This window comes from Tursiops truncatus, chromosome 4, assembly GCF_011762595.2.
Source record: "Tursiops truncatus isolate mTurTru1 chromosome 4, mTurTru1.mat.Y, whole genome shotgun sequence".
NCBI lineage: Eukaryota > Metazoa > Chordata > Mammalia > Artiodactyla > Delphinidae > Tursiops > Tursiops truncatus.
Genome location: NC_047037.1, coordinates 47,966,411 through 47,985,753, shown reverse-complemented (window position 1 = coordinate 47,985,753; position 19,343 = coordinate 47,966,411). Strand labels below are relative to the sequence as shown.

The following is a 19,343-nucleotide window of genomic DNA, read 5'->3' as shown; positions in this document are numbered from 1 at the left end:
CTTTAAATCCCACCTCCTAACACAACCACTGCTGGCATTATGATGTTTCCCTTCTGGTCATTTCTCCTAAGGCACATGTTTTTTGGTTTTGTATTTTAATAGCTACAGGATGGAGGAAATTAAGGTAAAACACACTAATATGTATAAATAGAGAAACTACACAATAACAAATGGAACAATCACCAAGAAGTTAAAACAAACTTGTATGCAGCTAACAACACAGCCTCAAAATACAACTAGTAAAAATGGACAAAATTATTAAGAGGACTTCACAATCCCTGCTATTGCCTGAATGTTTACGTGCCCCTAATATTCTTATGCTGAAGCCCTAATGTGATAGCATTAGGGGGCTTTGGGGAGGTAATTAGATCATAAGGTTTGAGCCCCATGATGGGATTCATGTTCTTATAAGAAGAGAAAGAGAGCTAGCCCCTTTCTTTCTCTCTCCCCACCATTTGAGGATACAATGGGAAGACAGCCATCTGCAAACCACGAAGAATGCCTTTACTCTTCTGCAAACCAGGAGGGGTGCCTTCAGACACCAAATCTGCCAGCACCTTCATCTTGGACTTCCCACTCTCCAGAACCACGAGAAATAAGTGTTTGTTGCTTAAGCCACCTAATCTGTAGTACCTTGTTATAGCAGCCTGGACTGATAGTACAATCCCCAATCATGACAGGTAATTTTAACACATTTATATCAAAAAATGGTAGGTCATACCAACAAAAAAATTAGTAAGCAGAGAAAGATTTGGACAAACGCTAGAGTTTAAAATATGTATAGTTTACATACATATAGAATATATATATCTACGTGTATGTGTGGAGAAATGGAAAAGGAGGGAGAGACTCCTTGAATGCAAAACAGAGATTACATACCCTTTTTAAAGTACATTTGGGATACTGACCAAATACTAAGGCATAAAAGAAACCTCAATAAATTTCAAAGGACTAGTATCATTCAGACCATTCTTGCGCCACAGGCAATTAAATGAGAAAGAGCCAAAACAATCTTGAGAAAGAAAAGAGTTGGAGGAATCAAGCTCCCTGACTTCAGACTATACTACAAAGTTACAGTAATGAAAACAGTGTGCTACTGGCACAAAAACAGACACATAGATCAATGGAACAGAAAGAGAGAGTCCATAAATAAGCCCATTCACTTGTGGTTAATTAGTCTATGAAAAAGGAAGCAAAAGTATACAATGGAGAAAAGACAGTCTCTTCAATTAGTGGTGCTGGAAAAACAGGCCATCTACATGTAAAAGAATGAAATTAGAATATTTTCGCACACCATATACAAAAATAAACTCAAAATGGATTGAAGACCTAAATATAAGACCAGAAACCACAAAACTCCTAAAAGAAAACATAGGCAGAATACTCTTTGACATATATTGTACCAATATATATATATTTTTGATCTATCTTCTAAGGCAAAGGAAACAAAAGCAAAAATAAACAAATGGGACCTAATTAAACTTAAAAGTTTTTGCACAGCAAAGGAAACCACTGACAAAATACTACTGGAATACTACTCAGCCACAAAAACGAATGAGATTTTGCCATTAACAACAACATAGATAGACTTGGAGGGTTATTATGCTATTGAAATAAGTCAGACAGAGAAAGACAAATACTGTATGCTATCACTTATATGTGGAATTTAAAAAATAAAACAAATAAATGAATATAGTAACAACAACAAAAACAGACTCACAGATATAGAGAATAAACTAGTGGCTACCAGTGGGGAGAGGGAGAGGGAGAAGGAAGGGACAGAATAGAGGTAGGAGATTAAGAGGCACAAACTACTATGTATAAAATAAATAAGCTACAAGGGTATATTGTACAGCACAGGGAATATAGTCCAATTTTACAATAACTATAAATGGACTACAATCTTTAAAAACCGTAAATCACTTTGTTGTACATCTGAAACTTACATAATACTATAAATCAACCATACCTCAATTAAAACTAAAAATAATAAAAAGATAGTCTAAATACAAGCTGAATAATACTAAATATACAATTAAGCGTCTGCTTTTTTTACTTTATAGCTATGTAATTTCCCATGTAATTACAGACTTCGTATTACTAATAACTACAAATCCAACTCAACATATGTACCTAGAATCTAACCATTTCCCTATTGTTAAATTACATGGTACAAAATTCCAAACAAAAAGGTTGGGGGGGAAGATATACACTAAGAATCAAGCCTTCCTCCCATTCTTGTCCCTGACGCATCCAGTTCCAGCTCCCTAGGGAGAGCCACTGTCATGAGGTTCTTATGTGTTCCTACAGAGATATTCTGGGCGTGATGTATGTATCTGTCTTCAAATTTTACACTATTATATATAACACTAACACAAACATCTAGAAGAAATATTTAGTAATATATGTTGTGACTCCAAGGATTTTTTAAAGATCTCTAACAGGGATATATATGTTATTTTTGTATACAGGCATACATGGAGATACTGCAGTTTGCTTTCAGACCCCCATTTATGACATCACAATAAATTGAGTCACATGAATATCTTTGGTTTCCCAGTGCATATAAAAATTATGTTTACACTACACTGTAATCTATTAAGTGTGCAAAAGCATTATGTCTAAAAAACAAAGTGAATACCTTAAATAAAAAATACTTTAAACACAACATTGTAAATCAACTATATTTCAATAAAAATTAAAAAAAAAACTTTATTGCTAAAAAATGCTAACAAGAACTTCCCCTGGTGGTCCAGTGGTTAAGAATCTGCCTTCCAACGCAGGGGATGAGGGTTCAATCCCTGGTCGGGGAACTAAGATTCCACATGCTTCAGGGCAACTAAGTCTGCACGCTGCAACTACTGAGCCCACATGCTCTGGAGCCCATGCACAACTAGAGAGAAGCCTGCGTGCTGCAGCAAAAGATTCTGTGTGCTGCAACTAAGACCCAATGCAGCCAAAAATAAATAAATAATAAATAAATAAATATTAAAAAAAAAATGCTAACCATCATCTGACAACACAGGGTTGCCAAAAAACATCAACTTGTAGAAAACACAATATCTGTGAAGCACAGTAAAATGAAGTATGCCTGTACAAAGAAATATGAATGTGATTTAAGTTGTTTTGTATTATGGGCAATGGCTTGACATACAGTCTCATGGTGAGTGACATGCACTTTCCAGGTAAGACTCAGAGGCAAGGGATGCAGTCTGTTAACTTGTAAAAGAACTATACTAAATCATTCACCTTTTGACTGGATATCTGAACATAGGCCCATCAGCTAAATTATTTACAGCATAACATAGATATTATTATAACACACCCCGCTGATAAAAAATAGTTAAAGGCACATCAATTCACAAAATAGCTGGTTTTTCAGTCAATTAAAAAAAATCAGTGTTCATAAAATATTCCAAACATAACTCTGAAGATGTTAATTGCAGTTTTCATATGCCTCCAGTCATCACTATTCTCTGCATTCTTTTTAAACTTTTTAAATACATTTTATAAAGTCTTTATTGAATTTGTTACAATATTGCTTCTGTTTTATGTTTTGGTATTTTGGCCACAAGGCATGTGGGATCTTAGCTCCCCGATCAGGGATCAGACCTGCACCCCCTGCATTGGAAGGCGAAGTCTTAACCACTGGAACACCAGGGAAATCCCTCTTTTTTTTTTTTTTAATATTTATTTATTTAGGCGACGCAGGATCTTCATTGCCGAGTACGTGATCTTTAGTTGTGGCATGCAGGATCTAGTTCCCTGACCAGGGATCAAACCCGGACGCCCTCCACTGGGAGAGTGGAGTCTTAACCGCTGGACCACCAGGGAAGTCCCTGCATTCTTTATATAAAAGTATCTAGTGAGAAACTGAAGAAATTAAATTAATTAAACCTGGAGAAACTGAAAAAAAACTTGAATGATTTAGATTTACCAAAGAATAATTATAAGGAAAAAAAATTTATCCAATATATGCCCAAGGTCAGACATTAGTTAAGTTTAAATACTGATGTTAAGTCATAAGATAAAAACATTCAAATTTCCAGCGGATTTATTTCCCATAAGGTTTAACATCGGGCGTAAATATGTTAGTTGGAAAAGAAACAAAGTACTGTTGGTTAAGTTTCTGAACACAAGTTCCAATCCTGGTGTTATTTCCTACTAATAACACCAAATAGCTCCTGGAGAAGGAGGCAGAAAAGGAGGTAAGCAAGACAACCAACTTAAAGAACTACTGAATAAAACCTCTCAGATTTATCAAAGATCGTGATTAATTTGATTGAGGATCTCTGGAAAGAATGGGAATATATAACAAACCATTATTATTTTTCATTAAGAGTAACAAAAAGATCAAGTGATTTTTCTCTAATAATATCTTCCAGGCAAAACAGGATGCCCAAATTTCTTTGAATAAAAAGAACCAGGCTCTGGAGGCACATCCCTCAGGTGAAGGGGGAAAGGCAAATAACACATTCACATGCTTGTTGGCAAATTCACTGTGTGAAGATAATTCGGTCCCAGCTATTTTGACAAGGAGAGTAGCCCCCTACACATCTCCTGGAAAAAGGCTGGACCCGTAAATGAAACATTGTTACAAAAAGAATAAAACACCAAGAAATAAAGGACATGTCCTGAGAGTACCTAAAATTCTTATTTTGCTTTATTGAATTTTATGTCAGATATTTAAATTTAAATATATAAAAAATGTTAGACTTCCCAGGAAAATCTTGAGTGCATCATTAAGAGTCACAATTAAACGGCAAAAACTGGAAGGTGATATGCAAGCAGTTTTACAATTGTGGGTTTGTAGACAGTTTTTACCTCCAAGTTTTCTTCAATAGTGTCACAACTTTGAAGATAAAAAATTACAGAAAATAAAAATAACTTAACTCTTATAGCACATATAACGCTCACAGAAAATATGGAATTTTGTAAATGGCTAGGAAATCAGTGCATTTGTCTTTGTTTAGGATACTTTTTGGAATTCTAGCACAAAGTAGCACTTATTTCCCCATCATTAAATATAAAGTTATTTGACTGAAACAATTTCCTGAGCTGCTGAGATCTTCTGAATAACTAGAAATTTCCCCTCACCTTACACATGCCATAGTCAGTGAGTTTAATGTGTCCTTCAGAGTCCAGCAACACGTTGTCCAATTTCAAATCTCTATAAATTATCCCCCGTTCATGAAGATAATTTAATGCTAGACTGATTTCTGCGGAGTAAAATCTAAAATAAAATGAAAAATTACTCATTTGATTCAAATTTTTAAATTGTGGTAAGTGCCTACAGAAAGGTATTTAAATCCTACTCTCATCTGCAAACCAGAACATCAAAATCATGTCAAAAGATTTTTTTCTCTCAATGTTTTTAGGAACAGTACCAAAACACAAATTGAAGCGCCACTTTAAGATAGCTGAGCCCTAAACACAATTATAAAGTCCCAATCTAAATTAAACCCATACTTTTCATAAGGTTTAATTTGAAAGTCTCAAGCAGGGATTCTTAATCTGGGCCCTCGGATGGACTTCAGAAAGTCCACACTCCTACAAATGGACGCAAGCAGAATTTGGTGGTAAGCAGAATTTTTGACCTGAATAATGAAAATGAAACACCCTAGCTGGCTTTGGGCTGCTTTGGTGAATGTTATCATGATCATGTCTGGAGGTACATAATACACACCTTCCAGCTACTTAATTCTAAGAATAGGGAACTTGAGCTCTTATCCTATACTCTGGTTCCTAGAAAAGCAAAGATGATATAAAACCAGAACGGGCACTTTAATACAATAAAAACAAGACTATTTTCCCCAAGTCCAGCTGAACAAACAAGGAACAAATACCGGCTATATTCACAATTCAAAATATCATCTGTGGCTTTGCCATGAAGGGTGACCATTTGCTAAAGCCTACATAAATAATGAACATACAGTAAATTAAACAACAACAACAACAGCAGTTTGGCCCCGAGACAGAGTAATACACTTTATATCTTCTTATAAAATTGAAAGCTATTATCTCTTTTTTACAAGAAATATCAATGAATAGCGAGATTTCCACTAAATAAGTTATTTTTTAAAATGAATCTCTAACCTTCGTTACATACATATACAAACTCACATGCTTCATTTTGGCATTACTCTCGTGAAGTGCAAAAGGGTAGAATTACTGCTAATTATGAGTAAAAAACAAAATAAAACATGGCACTCATGGATTAAACTTCTTATCCTTCCCCACCTAAGTCCTCCAACAATTTACAATCCTGTATAAGAATATCAGATTAAGGGCACTAAACAAATAAATGATATTTAATACTCTTTTCTCTTATTAATCAACATGTATGGGATCAGAGGGGGGGAAGCCAAAGCCAGAACAATTCAGAAATTATAATTATGGAAGAACAGTCGATTACATAATAGGTTAAGAGGAATTGTTTTATTACTCTCAAGTATATATGAATAATAATCTTCTAATGAAAAACTGTCAGCAATCACTGCAAACTTGATAAGATTAATAAGTGTTTATAAATTCATTAATTATCTTAGTGGCTGATACTGAATAGAGAAAATATTTGAAAATAATTGAGTTTCGTAGACTAAAGGTTTCCGCTTTAACATTGTTTATACTTCTCAATTGCTTATAATTATATTATTATATATGTAATATGTATCACATTATAATATAATTTAACTGTTAGCTTAGCCTTTACATGACTTATAAAGAATTAGCTCGTATCAAAATAAATGATTTATCTACTGTTTTCAACCACTGGCATATAAAAAGTCCCATAGCTCCTCCCACCAAACTTCAACACAAGCAAACAATAAACAAAAAACTTACCTGGCATGTTCTTCAGGAAGTTTTCTTTGTCGCTGCATATGAAACATTAGATCTCCTCCATTAACATACTCTATGACAAAGAACAATCTAAAAAACAGAAGAGAACACATGAAACCAAGATCCAAAATAAGGTGGTGTAACTTTGCATTTTAAAACTATAGAGACCAGTCACAGCATAGAGAGCATTCTACATGATTCACCCTTAACAAAAATTCCAGGAATTTGGTGGAAACGAAGGGTGATTGGAGTAGAAAGCTGTTTAATCACAGAAGATACAAGAAAGTAAATCAGAAAGATAATTTGTAACCTGCTACTTCTATTCTAAAGTATTGGGTTGGCCAAAAAGTTCGTTTGGGTTTTTCCATAAGATCGTAACGAAAAGCCCGAATGAACTTTGTGGCCAAGCCAATAGTACCATTTGCAATCCAGAGCTCCTTAACGAAAAGCCCAAATGAACTTTGTGGCCAAGCCAATAGTACCATTTGCAACCCAGAGCTCTCACTCCCACCCCAGTTTTAGAATGTGCAATGTGTAAGTCATTTTCAACTGTCACTTAAGGCAAAAGAAGTTAGAATCTATCCCCCTAATTAAACTCTAGGAACAGTTAAGTCCTAAAACTAGAATCTTGGTGATATTTAAAAGGTTGGATTTCTACTGCCATAATTAGGACCTGGCTATTTTTTTTTTTTTTTTTTTTTTTTTTGCCTAAAGCAGGTAATTTCCTAATGCTGATCCAATGTCAAATTGATATCACTGGTTGGAGTATGAGTAGCAGGAAATTACAAGCATAGTACTGTTGTGTCTGTCTCCATGTGACTTCCACTTCAGGAATTACTGTAGAAAGGGGTTCTTATTGTGTAATATACCAAAATGTGTAAAACCCAGGTATCATTCCATTATCTTTCAATCTTACCTGCTTTCTGTCTGGAAGCAAGAATGCAGCCCAACAAGGAAAGGGTGATTAGATGCCTGCTCAAAAACATGCTTCTCTGTCTGTACCCAGTCAATATCCTATTTTAAAATACAAAAGAAATCTATGTCAAACTGAAATGATATCATCAAAACTATGATAAATTTGTTCTTAGTAATTCTATTACCATAAATGCAATTATTAACTAACTAGGCTAAATATCAAAAGCATTGATAATCATGAAATAGTAATTTATATACAAAGAGAAAATACTACCAGTAAATCTTTCGATATTATGCAACACTCTAGAAAACTTTACAAAGCTCAAGTACTTGCCCTTGATAATAATATGGTTTGATTTTTATTTTTAAAAAAATCCAATAATCCTCAGATAACTTTATTTATTTATTTATCTGGCTGTGTTAGGTCTTCATTGCTGCACGCAGCCTTTCTCGAGTTGTGGTGAGCAGGGGCTACTCTTCGTTGTGGTGCACGGGCTTCTCATTGTTGTGGCTTCTCTTGTTGCAGAGCACGGGCTCTAGGCGTGCAGGCTTCAGGAGTTGTGGCGTGTGGGCTCAGTAGTTGTGGCTCAGTAATAGTCCATTGTATATATGTACCACATCTTCCTTATCCATTCATTTGCTGGTGGACATTTAGGCTGTTTCCATGTCTTGGCTATTGTGAATAGTGCTGCTATGAACATAGGGGTGCATGCATCTTTATGAATTACAGTTTTGTCCGGATATATGGCCAGGAGTGGGATTGCTGGGTCATGTGGCAATTCTATTTTTAGTTTTTTAAGGACCCTCCGTACTGTTCTCCATAGTGGCTGTATCAATTTACATTCCCACCAACAGTGCAAGAGGGTTCCCTTTTCTCCACATCCTCTCCAGCATTTGTTTGTAGATTTTCTGATGATGCCCATTCTAACTGGTGTGAGGTCATACTTTATTGTAGTTTTGATTTGCATTTCTCTAACAATTAGTGATGTTGAGCAGCTTTTCATGTGCCTCTTGGCCATCTGTATGTCTTCTTTGGAGAAATGTCTATTTAGGTCTTCTGCCCATTTTTGGATTGAGTTGCTTGTTTTTTTAATATTGAGCTGCATGAGCTGTATATATATTTTGGAGATTAATCGTTTGTCCATTGATTCATTTGCAAATATTTTTCTCCCATTCTGAGGGTTGTCTTTTCTTCTTGTTTATAGTTTCCTTTGCTGTGCAAAAGCTTTTAAGTTTCATTAGGTTCCATTTGTTTATTTTTGTTTTTATTTCCATTACTCTAGGAGGTGGGTCAAAAAAGATCTTGCTGTGATTTATGTCAAAGAGTATTCTTCCTATGTTTTCCTCTCTGAAACAACCATTATTGACACTTAACTTCTACAAACTTACAATTAGTTATATTAAAAATAAATGTGATAAATACTCAAAACTAATTATTTTATCACATGTAACCGTTATCTATGCTCTTGAGGTTATTTACAACTGTTACATCTGTACGTAGTTGTGGCTCACAGGCTCTAGAGTGCAGGCTCAGTAGTTGTGGTGCATGGGCTTAGTTGCTCCACAGGATATGGGATCCTCTCAGACCAAGGATCGAACCCACGTCCCCTGCACTGGCAGGCGGATTCTTAACCACTGTGCCACCAGGGAAGTCCCCATCAGATAACTTTAAATATACCTTAAATAATCTGTTTGAAGCATGTATTTAGAAAAGTAGGCTGAAATAATAAGCATAAACATTGAGGTTTTTTTCTGAAATAGTACACTTAAGCCAACTTAACAGTTTAGAGGTAATAAAACATCATAGTGCTCACCTCATCATCATTGACAAGCTCCTTTTTCACAACTTTCATTGCATAAATACGATCTGTTTTTTTTAATCGCACCAATAGTACTTTGGCATAACTTCCTCTTCCTATTACCCGGAGCAAATCAAAATCCTGAAGACCTAAACTGGATGAAGCTTTGCCACTTTCCCTGGTGTTCATTGCCTGTTGAGAACATTTATACCAAACAGTTATACCTGAAGTATTTTGCATAACACAATATACTTCTAACACCTAGTTATACCTATAAGATTTTTAAATATTTTCTGATTTAAGTTCTAATTAGTTTCTTACATCATTCCAAATGATATAATCTAACTACTCAAGAGGTAGGATGAATTCATGAGTTGAGGTCAGAGGGGTGGTGTTAGGAAAGGAGAAGGAGTTGAAATCTGAGAAACATTGAAGGATGTCTTGGAATCTGATAACTTTTGGGTATGGAGGCCGTGGAGACACATGAATAAAAAAATGACACTAACTTCGGTGACTGGGACTCTGAAGGTGCCACTGCTAGAAACATGAAGTGTGAGCACATGGTAAGATTGACAGAGTTGATGAGATAATGAGCTCGATTTTCATACTGAAATTAGAAGTTACAATGGGACATCAAGATGAAAGAGTCTGCCAGAAGCTTAATGTATGAAATCTGAGTTAAGCTACAGGCAGAAAACAAGCATGAGGCAGTTCAGTTAATGTAAAACATTCTTTGCTATACAATACCAAGACTCCTGTGGAATGACAAAGTCAGCCCTGTAATTCATTCACAAGTAGAAACTTAGGCTTCTGGAAATTTATAAAGAAGACTAAAGATAATCTTTTATTAGATGCCTGCAAAATTCCCAGCATACAACCAACAGATATACTCATGAGAATTAAGTACGAATTTTCTGAAGTGAAGAGTATCAGCAAAAGCAAGGAGCAAATTTTCAGAAAGATAAACTAGTAAGCACAAAACAGGAAAGAAAAAAGTATTATGAAAATTGAAGGAGAATGATTATCCAAAACAAAATTTAGAAATAATAATTTGACTTGGTAATAAGAATAAATAAAAAGGAGTGAAAGAAACCAGATTAGGGCAGATTAAGAAAGCAGAAAATGGTAAAAAGATAAAGCAATGTATAGACTTTAAATATGGTTAACTGGAAGCTATAAAAGAGAATCAAATGGAATGAAAGCACAGTTCCTTCACATAAACAATAATAAGGCTGAATGAAATGACAGAAGCCAGAAAACAGTGGAATGTCACCTTTTAAATGGCTCACCCCTTCCCCCCTTGCTTATCTACAATCCTACAGCCTGTAAAAATAGCCTTCAAAATGAAAATGAAATAAATACATTTTCAGACAAACAAAAACTAAGGAAATCCGTCACTAGTTGGTTCTCACTCAAGGAAATATTGAGTTCTTCAAGAAGAAGAAAGATGATCTCATATGGAAGGCAGACACACAGAACAAAAGCAGAACAAAAAGAATAAAATGTGGATAAACCTAAATAAGGATTGACTGTTTAAAAACACTAACACACACATACAGAATTTTAAAATATGACAAAAATAGCAATAAAGACAGGAAGGGAGCATGAGTGAATATAAAGTGTTCTAAGGTCCTTGCATATCTTGGAAAATGGTAAAAAGTATTATTAATAATTTGTATTGAATTTAAATAAGTTAAGGGTATAAGATGCAATCTCTAGAACAACCAGTAATAAAAAAGCAAAAGAATGCGAAACAAGCTAAAAGAGGTGAGGAAAAAAAAAAAAATTAACCCAAAAGAAGGCTAGAAAAGTAACATAAACAGATGATACAGAAAACACAGTAAATTGGTAGATTTAAATGCAAATAAGTTGTTAGTTTAAATATACTTACATTAAATGTAACAATACATAAATATTAAAACACACTAAATACTACAGCTAAGGACTATCAAACCAGAGGGGGAAGTCCAATTCTATGATGTTAATAAGATATATATGTGTACAGAAATGTTCAAAGTAAAAGGGTAAGAAACTATATACCATGTAATCACTAACCAAAAGAGAGCTGTAGCTAAATTAACATGAGACAAAGTAGCTGTGGCCAACTGTGGTAGGCTGGCTTCTACGAGGACCCCAGTGATCCCCACCTCCTAGTATTCATGCCCTTGTGTAATCCCCTCGAGTATAGGCTGGACCTAATGACTAGCTTCTGATGAAAAAAATATGGCAAAAATGAAGGGACGGCACTTCTGAGACTAGGTTACAAAAGACTGTGAGGTCTGTTTTGCTGGCATTCAATCTCTGGATCTTATTGCTTGCTTGCTCTGATGAAGCAAACTGCCTTGCTGTGAGCTGCCCTATGGAGAGGCCACATGTCAAGGAAGTGAATCCTGCCAACAATGAGGTGAGTAAGTATGGAAGCAGTTTCTTCCTCAGTTGAGCCTTGAGACGACAGCAGTCTTTGCCAGTACACTGACTGCAGCCTCTAAGGGACTCTGAGACAAGAACCTGGATTCCTGACCCACAGAAATTATGACATAATAAATTTTGTTGTTTTAAGCCACTATATTTTAAGGTAATTTGTTACACAGCAATTACTTAACATAAGGACTTTAGGCAAGGAAGCATTACTACAAATAGAGAGGGGTATTTCTTTAAGAAAAAGCATTAAACCAATGTAAGATACTATGATTCTAAATCTACATGTATTCAATAACATAGCCTCAAAATATGTAAAGCAAAAACTAACAAAACTAAAAGGGACGGGTAAATTCTAAGTGAAAACTGTTTGTAGGGAAAGAACATGCAGTCAGTGAGGTAACAGAAGACTGAATAACACTGTTACTACTCTTGACTTAATTGATCTGTATAGAATACTTCACCCAACAACTACAGAATATATTATATTCAAAAATACATATGGAACATTCACCAATGCCTGTGTGCTTGGTCTTCAATCAAGTTTCAAAAAAGTTCAAAAGACTGAAATCACACAGAATAGAATACATTCTCTGATGTGCAGCAGAATTAAGCTACTCAATACAATAATAAAAAAAATTCCCACGTATTTGAAAATTAATTAGTATATCAATACTTTTAAATAATACATGGATCAAAGAAGAAATCATAATACAGATTAAGATATATTTAAAAGTGAATTACACAGATGGCCAGTAGGCAAATGAAAAGATGCTCAACTTCACTAATTATTAGAGAGATGCAAATCAAAACCACAATGAAATACCACCTCACACCAGTCAGAATGGCCATCACTAAAAAGTCTACAAATAACAAATGCTGGAGAGGGTGTGGAGAAAAGGGAACCGTCCTACACTGTCGGTAGGAATGTAAGTTGGTACAGCCACTATGGAAAACAGTATGGAGGTTCCTTAAAAAGTAAAAATAGAACTACCATATGATCCAGCAATCCCACTACTGGGCATATACCCTGAGAGAACCATAATTCAAAGAGTCATGTACCACAACGTTCATTGCAGCACTATTTACAATAACCAGGACATGGAAGTCACCTAAGTGTCCATCAACAGATGAATGAATAAAGATGATGTGGTACATATATACCATGGAATACTACCAGCCATAAAAAAAAAGAGAATGAAATAATGCCATTTGCAGCAACATGGATACAACTAGAGATTATCATACTAAGTCAGAAAGAGAAAGACAAATTCCATATGATATCACTTATTTGTGGAATCTAAAATATGGCATAAATGAACCTATCTACAAAACAGAAACAGACTCATAGACATAGAGAACAGATTTGTGGTTGCCAGGGGCAGGAGGGGGGGTGGGGGAGGGATGGACTAGGAATTTGGGATTAGTAGATGCAAACTATTACATTTAGAATGGATAAACAACAAGGCCCTAATGTATAGCACAGGGAACTATATTCAGTGTCCTGTGATAAACCATAATGGAAAAGAATATTAAAAAAAGAATGTAAAAAAAAGTGAATGACAAAAAAGCATAAGGAAATAATGAGAAGAGAAATCAATGTAATAGAATAGGATATAAGCATTCAACAAAGAGCCAAAAGTTAGTTCTTTGAAAAGACTAATAAATTGACATCCCCTTGGCAAAACTGATGAAGAAAAAGGGAATGCACAGTAACTTTTTATCAGGAGTAAAAAAGGATATCATTTCATATTCTCAGCAATTAACAACTTTGTGTCAATTTGAAAATTTAGGTTAGACAAATTCCAAGGAATAGCACAAGAGGAAACAGAGAAGCTAAATTGCCCTAGATCTATTCAGAAATAGAACCTACAATCAAATCCTTCCCACGAAACAAACAAACAAAAAAAACAAACCAAAAAAACCCTCCAGGCCCAGAGTGCTTTTCTGGTGAATTCTTCCAAAAATGTAAGAAAGAAATAATGTCAATCTTATAAGAATTCTCCTTGGGAATAGGAAAAATTCCAAAATCATTTTATGAGCCCAGTATTATTTTGATACCAAAACTCACAATTTTGATACCAAAATTCACAATCCAATACAAAAAGGGAAAATTACAGGTCAATGATTCTTGTTAATAATTTTTTCAAAAACCTAAAATAAATGTTGGCGAATCAGATCTACCAATATACAAAGAGAATTATACATCATGACACAGGGAGTTTATTCCAGAAATGAAAAACAGGCTTAACATTTGAAATTTACTGAAATTGGGCTTCCCTGGTGGTGCAGTGGTTAAGAATCCACCTGCCAACACAGGAGATACGGGTTCGAGCCCTGGTCGGGGAAGATCCCACATGCCGCGGAGCAACTAAGCCCATGCACCACAACTACTGAAGCCTGCGCACCTAGAGCCCATGCTCCGCAATAAGAGAAGCCACTGCAATGAGAAGCCCACGCACAGCAACGAAGAGTAGCCCCCACCTGCCGCAACCAGAGAAAGCCCGTGTGCAGCAACAAAGACCCAACACAGCCAAAATAAATAAATAAATTTAAATTAAAAAAAAGAATGAAATTTACACATGATCAACCCCACAAATGCCATAAAATGTTGTTGATAAAATTCAATATCTTTTCAAGATGAAAAAAAAAATCTTAGCCAACTAGGAATAGAGACAAACTCCCTCATTCTGATAAGGGTATCTATAGAATAAAAACCTAGAGCAAACATCAAACTTAATGATAAGATATTGGAAGATTTCTGTCTGAGATGTGGAACAAGACAATAATATCTGATTGTTACTTCTTTTCAACATCATGTTGATCATTTATAGAGGTCCTTGCTAACTCAATAAGGTAAGAAAACTGAAAAAAATCTATAAGATTGGAAAAGGAAGAAATGAAACTGTTATTCATAAGATGATCATATATGTAGAAAATCTAATAGTATCTTTAGATAGCTATTAGAATTAATAAGTGAATTTAGCAAGGTCTCAGGATACAAGGCAATTTAGGAAAAAAACCTTATTTCCATATAACAATATTAAATAGACAATTAAAGTTTAAAAGAATACCATTTACCTCCAATATCTCTAGTGCAAGAACTTTGAAAACTATAAAACACTGACAGAAATGAAAGAAGACCTAAGTCAATGGAAGAACATGTCATGTTCATGGATCGAGGACTTAATATTGTAGATATCACTGTTCCTGAAATTGATCAACAGGTTTGGTTTATTTCCTTGATTCTATGGAAACTAGTGAGCTAATTCTAAAATTTACATGGAAATTCAAAAAGCTAGTAAGAGTAGCCAAGAACAAATTCCCAGAACAAAGTAGAACTTTACTAGATATAAAAGACTTATTATAAACCTATAATAATAATGACAGTATATCAGCATAAGAATAAATAAATGATGGAAAATAAAAAGGAATCCAGAAATAGACCATGTAATAATGGGCATATAATTGATGAAAAGATACCTCTGCAGAATAATGGAGGAAAGTATAGTCTTTTCAATGTCTTCAATAATCTTGGAAAAGACAGAGATTTCTTAAACAGGCCCCAAAATCTCTATCCAAAAAAGAACAGACAGATGTAGACAGCCTTCAGAATGGGAGAAAATATTTGCAAAGGAAGCAACTGACAAAGGATTAATCTCCAAAATATACAAGCAGCTCATGCAGCTCAAAATCAATAAAACAAACAACCCAATCCAAAAATGGGCAGAAGACCTAAATAGACATTTCTCCAAAGAAGATATACAGACTGCCAACAAACACATGAAAGAATGCTCAACTTCATTAATCATTAGAGAAATGCAAATCAAAACTACAATGAGGTATCACCTCACACCAGTCAGAATGGCCATCATCAAAAAATCTGCAAACAATAAATGTTGGAGAGGGCGTGGAGAAAAGGGAACCCTCTTGCACTGCTGGTGGGAATGTAAACTGATACAGCTACTATGGAGAACAGTATGGAGATTCCTTAAAAAACTAAAAATAGAATTACCATATGACCCAGCAATCCCACTACTGGGCATATACCCTGAGAAAACCATAATTCAAAAAGAGTCATGGGGGGGCTTCCCTGGTGGCACAGTGGTTGAGAGTCCGCCTGCCGATGCAGGGGACACGGGTTCATGCCCTGGTCTGGGAAGATCCCATATGCTGCAGAGCAGCTAGGCCTGTGAGCCATGACCGCTGAGCCTGCACGTCCGGAGCCTGTGTTCCGCAACAGGAGAGGCCACAACAGTGAGAGGCCCGTGTACAGCCAAAAAAAAAAAAAAAAGAGTCATTTTCCACAATGTTCATTGCAGTACTCTTTATAATAGCCAGAACATGGAAGCAACCTAAGTGTCCAGCAACAGATGAATGGATAAAGAAGATGTGGCACATATATACAATGGAATATTATTCAACCATAAAGAGAAATGAAATTGAGTTATTTGTAGTGAGTTGGATGGACCTAGAGTCTGTCATACAGAGTAAAGTAAGTCAGAAAGAGAAAAATAAATTCCGTATGCTAACACATATATATGGAATCTAAAAAAAAAATGGTTCTGATGAACCTAGGGGCAGGACAGGAATAAAGACGCAGATGTAGAGAATGGACTTGAGGACTCGGGGAGGGGGAAAGGTAAGCTGGGACGAAGTGAGAGAGTAGCATTGACATATAGACACTACCAAATGTAAAATAGATAGCTGATCAGCCCGGTGCTTTGTGACCACCTAGAGGGATGTGATAGGGAGGGTGGGCGGGAGATGCAAGAGGGAGGGGATATGGGGATATATGTATGCATATAGCTGAATCATTTTGTTACACAGCAGAAACTAACACAACATTGTAAAGCAATTATACTCCAATAAAGATGTTAAAAAGAAAAAAATCAAGAACATCTGTTCATCAATGATACCATTATCAGAGTGAAAATACAAGCTATTGAGTGGCAGAATCTATTTGCAATATATAACTGATAAAAGCTTTTGGTTGAGAATATACCAAAAACTCCTACAAATCGTTACAACAAAGGCAGACCACTCACTTTTTTTTAAAGAGATATAAACAGACACTTAACTGAAAATTATATCCAAATGGTCAATAAATACATGAAAAGGTACGCAGCAGGGAAATGCACATAAAAACTACAACATTCAACAGGTTGGCTAAAATTTAAAAGACACACTATACAACGTGTTGATAAGGATGTGGAGCAAATCATACTCTCACACATTGCTGGTGAAAGTATAAACTGATACAAGTACTTTGGGAAACTGCTTGGCATTACTTACTAATGTACACAAGACTCAGGAATTCCACTCCTAGTTACGTACCTAACAGAAATGCTTAAATATGTGCACCAAACTACATTTACAAGAATGTTCATAGCAGCATATCATAATAATCCCAATCCAGGGGGGAAGTCAACAGAATAGATGAATTGAAACAACAGTGAAAAGAAATGATATACTGCTATATAAAACACGGCTGAACCTCACAAACACAATATTGAACAAAAGAAGCCAGACACAAAAGATACTGTGTGACTCCATTTATAAAAAGCTTGGGGAAAAGAGCAGAACTAATCTGTGGTGTTAAGACTGTGGTTACTTGAAGGGAGGAGGGAATGTCAGTGACTTGGAGAAGGTACAAGATGGGCCCCTGGGATGTGTAGTAGGTCCTATTTATTCATCTGTGTGGTCATTATGTAGTGTCCACCCTGTGAAAATTGACCCAGATAGATACTCATGATTTGTGCACTTTGCTCTATATACTCAAGATTATGTACTCATGACTTGTGCACTTTGCTCTATATTATTCTTCAATTTTTAAATGTATTAAAAGTCTTGAAAATAAAACCAAATGAGTCTTTGGTAAACAACCAAACCAATAAATAATATTTAAGGCAATGAGAAATTCCCAAAAGAACAAAAAGCTATAAAATAACATCAAGGATCAAACAAAAGGAAACTTTACTAACTCATCATGCCAGAAGAACAGAGAATTTGTTCCTTATTATTAAGAATTTCCTCCTTTGGATGACTCATTGTCAACCAATGAACAAAATATGAAAGATGTGGTTACACTTGCAGGACAGATTATGAATGTTAATAACCTTGGCAGCATAAAAGTAAATATGTAGCTAAAAGAGGAAAGCTGGAAGAAAGAGAAAGGATGGCTAAAGGAGAGTCAAGGCATTGACTAAATTGATGGAATAAGAAACTGAGATAGGAGATTAAATAGGTAACCAACAGATGTGCTTCAAAACAGTACAGGAGTGAGGCAAGCTGGTAGACAAAACACGTACAGACAATTGTTTTAACTGGGTAATGGACACAGGAGCTTGGAATAGTATTGTTTACTTTTATTGATGTTTGAAATTTTCTGTAATAAAAAGGTTACCCAGAGTAAAACATGATACACCTATCAAACATCGGAAAGAGAAGAGAAAAGCGGGGGAGCCGGGGGTGGGGGGCGGGGTAGTGTACTAGTTTAAACCTTTCATGGTTAGAAATATATAAAGTTGAAAAATTGAAAAAGAGAGATATAAACAATGTGGACACAACTAGAAATGATTAAAAGGGGTTGCCTCTCAGAAGTCAAAGTGGGAGTGGAAGGTGTGAGGCATGATAAATCTTTTTTACCATAAGCTTTTTTCAAAAAATTGGTTATCGTTTTAATTAAACTGTTTTAAAAGCTGATAAAATGTTTAATAGTCAAAAAAGATGGGCAGTTAAGATGCTTAATCATTTATATTTTAAATAAACAATTAGCCCATAAAATGGAAGGATCTATATTTTAAACAATACTACCAAGTATTCTAAATGCCATTCTTAAATGCATTATAATTTTTAGATTATGCTATCTTAAAATGAATATGTTATCTCATCAGATTCTTTCTTAATTTAAATGATTTTAGCAATTTACTTATTGAATTAACTCAGAATAAAACTCTAGAATCACTAAAAATCATCCCTACAAAATTATGGTCTAAAATTTAAGCAAGTCAATTTGTCATATTTTTAAACTGTCACATTAAAAAGCTGATGACATAATGTACCATAAGACTAATTAATTATCTTACCTCCTTTTCTTCACCAACTTGGTCCAAACTCTCATGACTTGAAGGATTATATGGAATTACTAAAAAACCAATCCCAAACATTAAAAAAAAAAGAGAGAGAAAAACATAGTATACATTAACTGAGTTACACTTAAAATTTTCTCTTGATTTGATTTTTCTTAATTTTTATTTCTGAATAAGTGTTCATCATTTAAAATTGAGTATCTGTCCTACTAATAACAAATTATACATAAATACCAGTTAAATTCTAATCTTTAATGAGGGTAAAGAGAGGAGGAACCAA

The 19,343-nt window shown here is 35.0% G+C and overlaps 1 protein-coding gene across 6 annotated transcripts in view; it reads right to left on the bottom strand.

Annotated features, from left to right (window-relative positions):
• Positions 1-19,343, bottom strand: part of PRKCI (protein kinase C iota) — a 79,886-nt gene that overhangs the window by 12,327 nt on the left and 48,216 nt on the right. For all 6 annotated transcript variants that reach the window (XM_019946091.3, XM_019946090.3, XM_019946089.3 and 3 more), the window contains 5 exons: positions 19,061-19,119; positions 9,570-9,746; positions 7,757-7,854; positions 6,844-6,930; positions 5,098-5,233 (listed from right to left, as the gene is read on the bottom strand). In XM_019946091.3, coding sequence (XP_019801650.2) covers positions 5,098-5,233; positions 6,844-6,930; positions 7,757-7,854; positions 9,570-9,746; positions 19,061-19,119 — 557 coding nt within the window. The remainder of the gene's footprint in view (positions 1-5,097; positions 5,234-6,843; positions 6,931-7,756; positions 7,855-9,569; positions 9,747-19,060; positions 19,120-19,343) is intronic.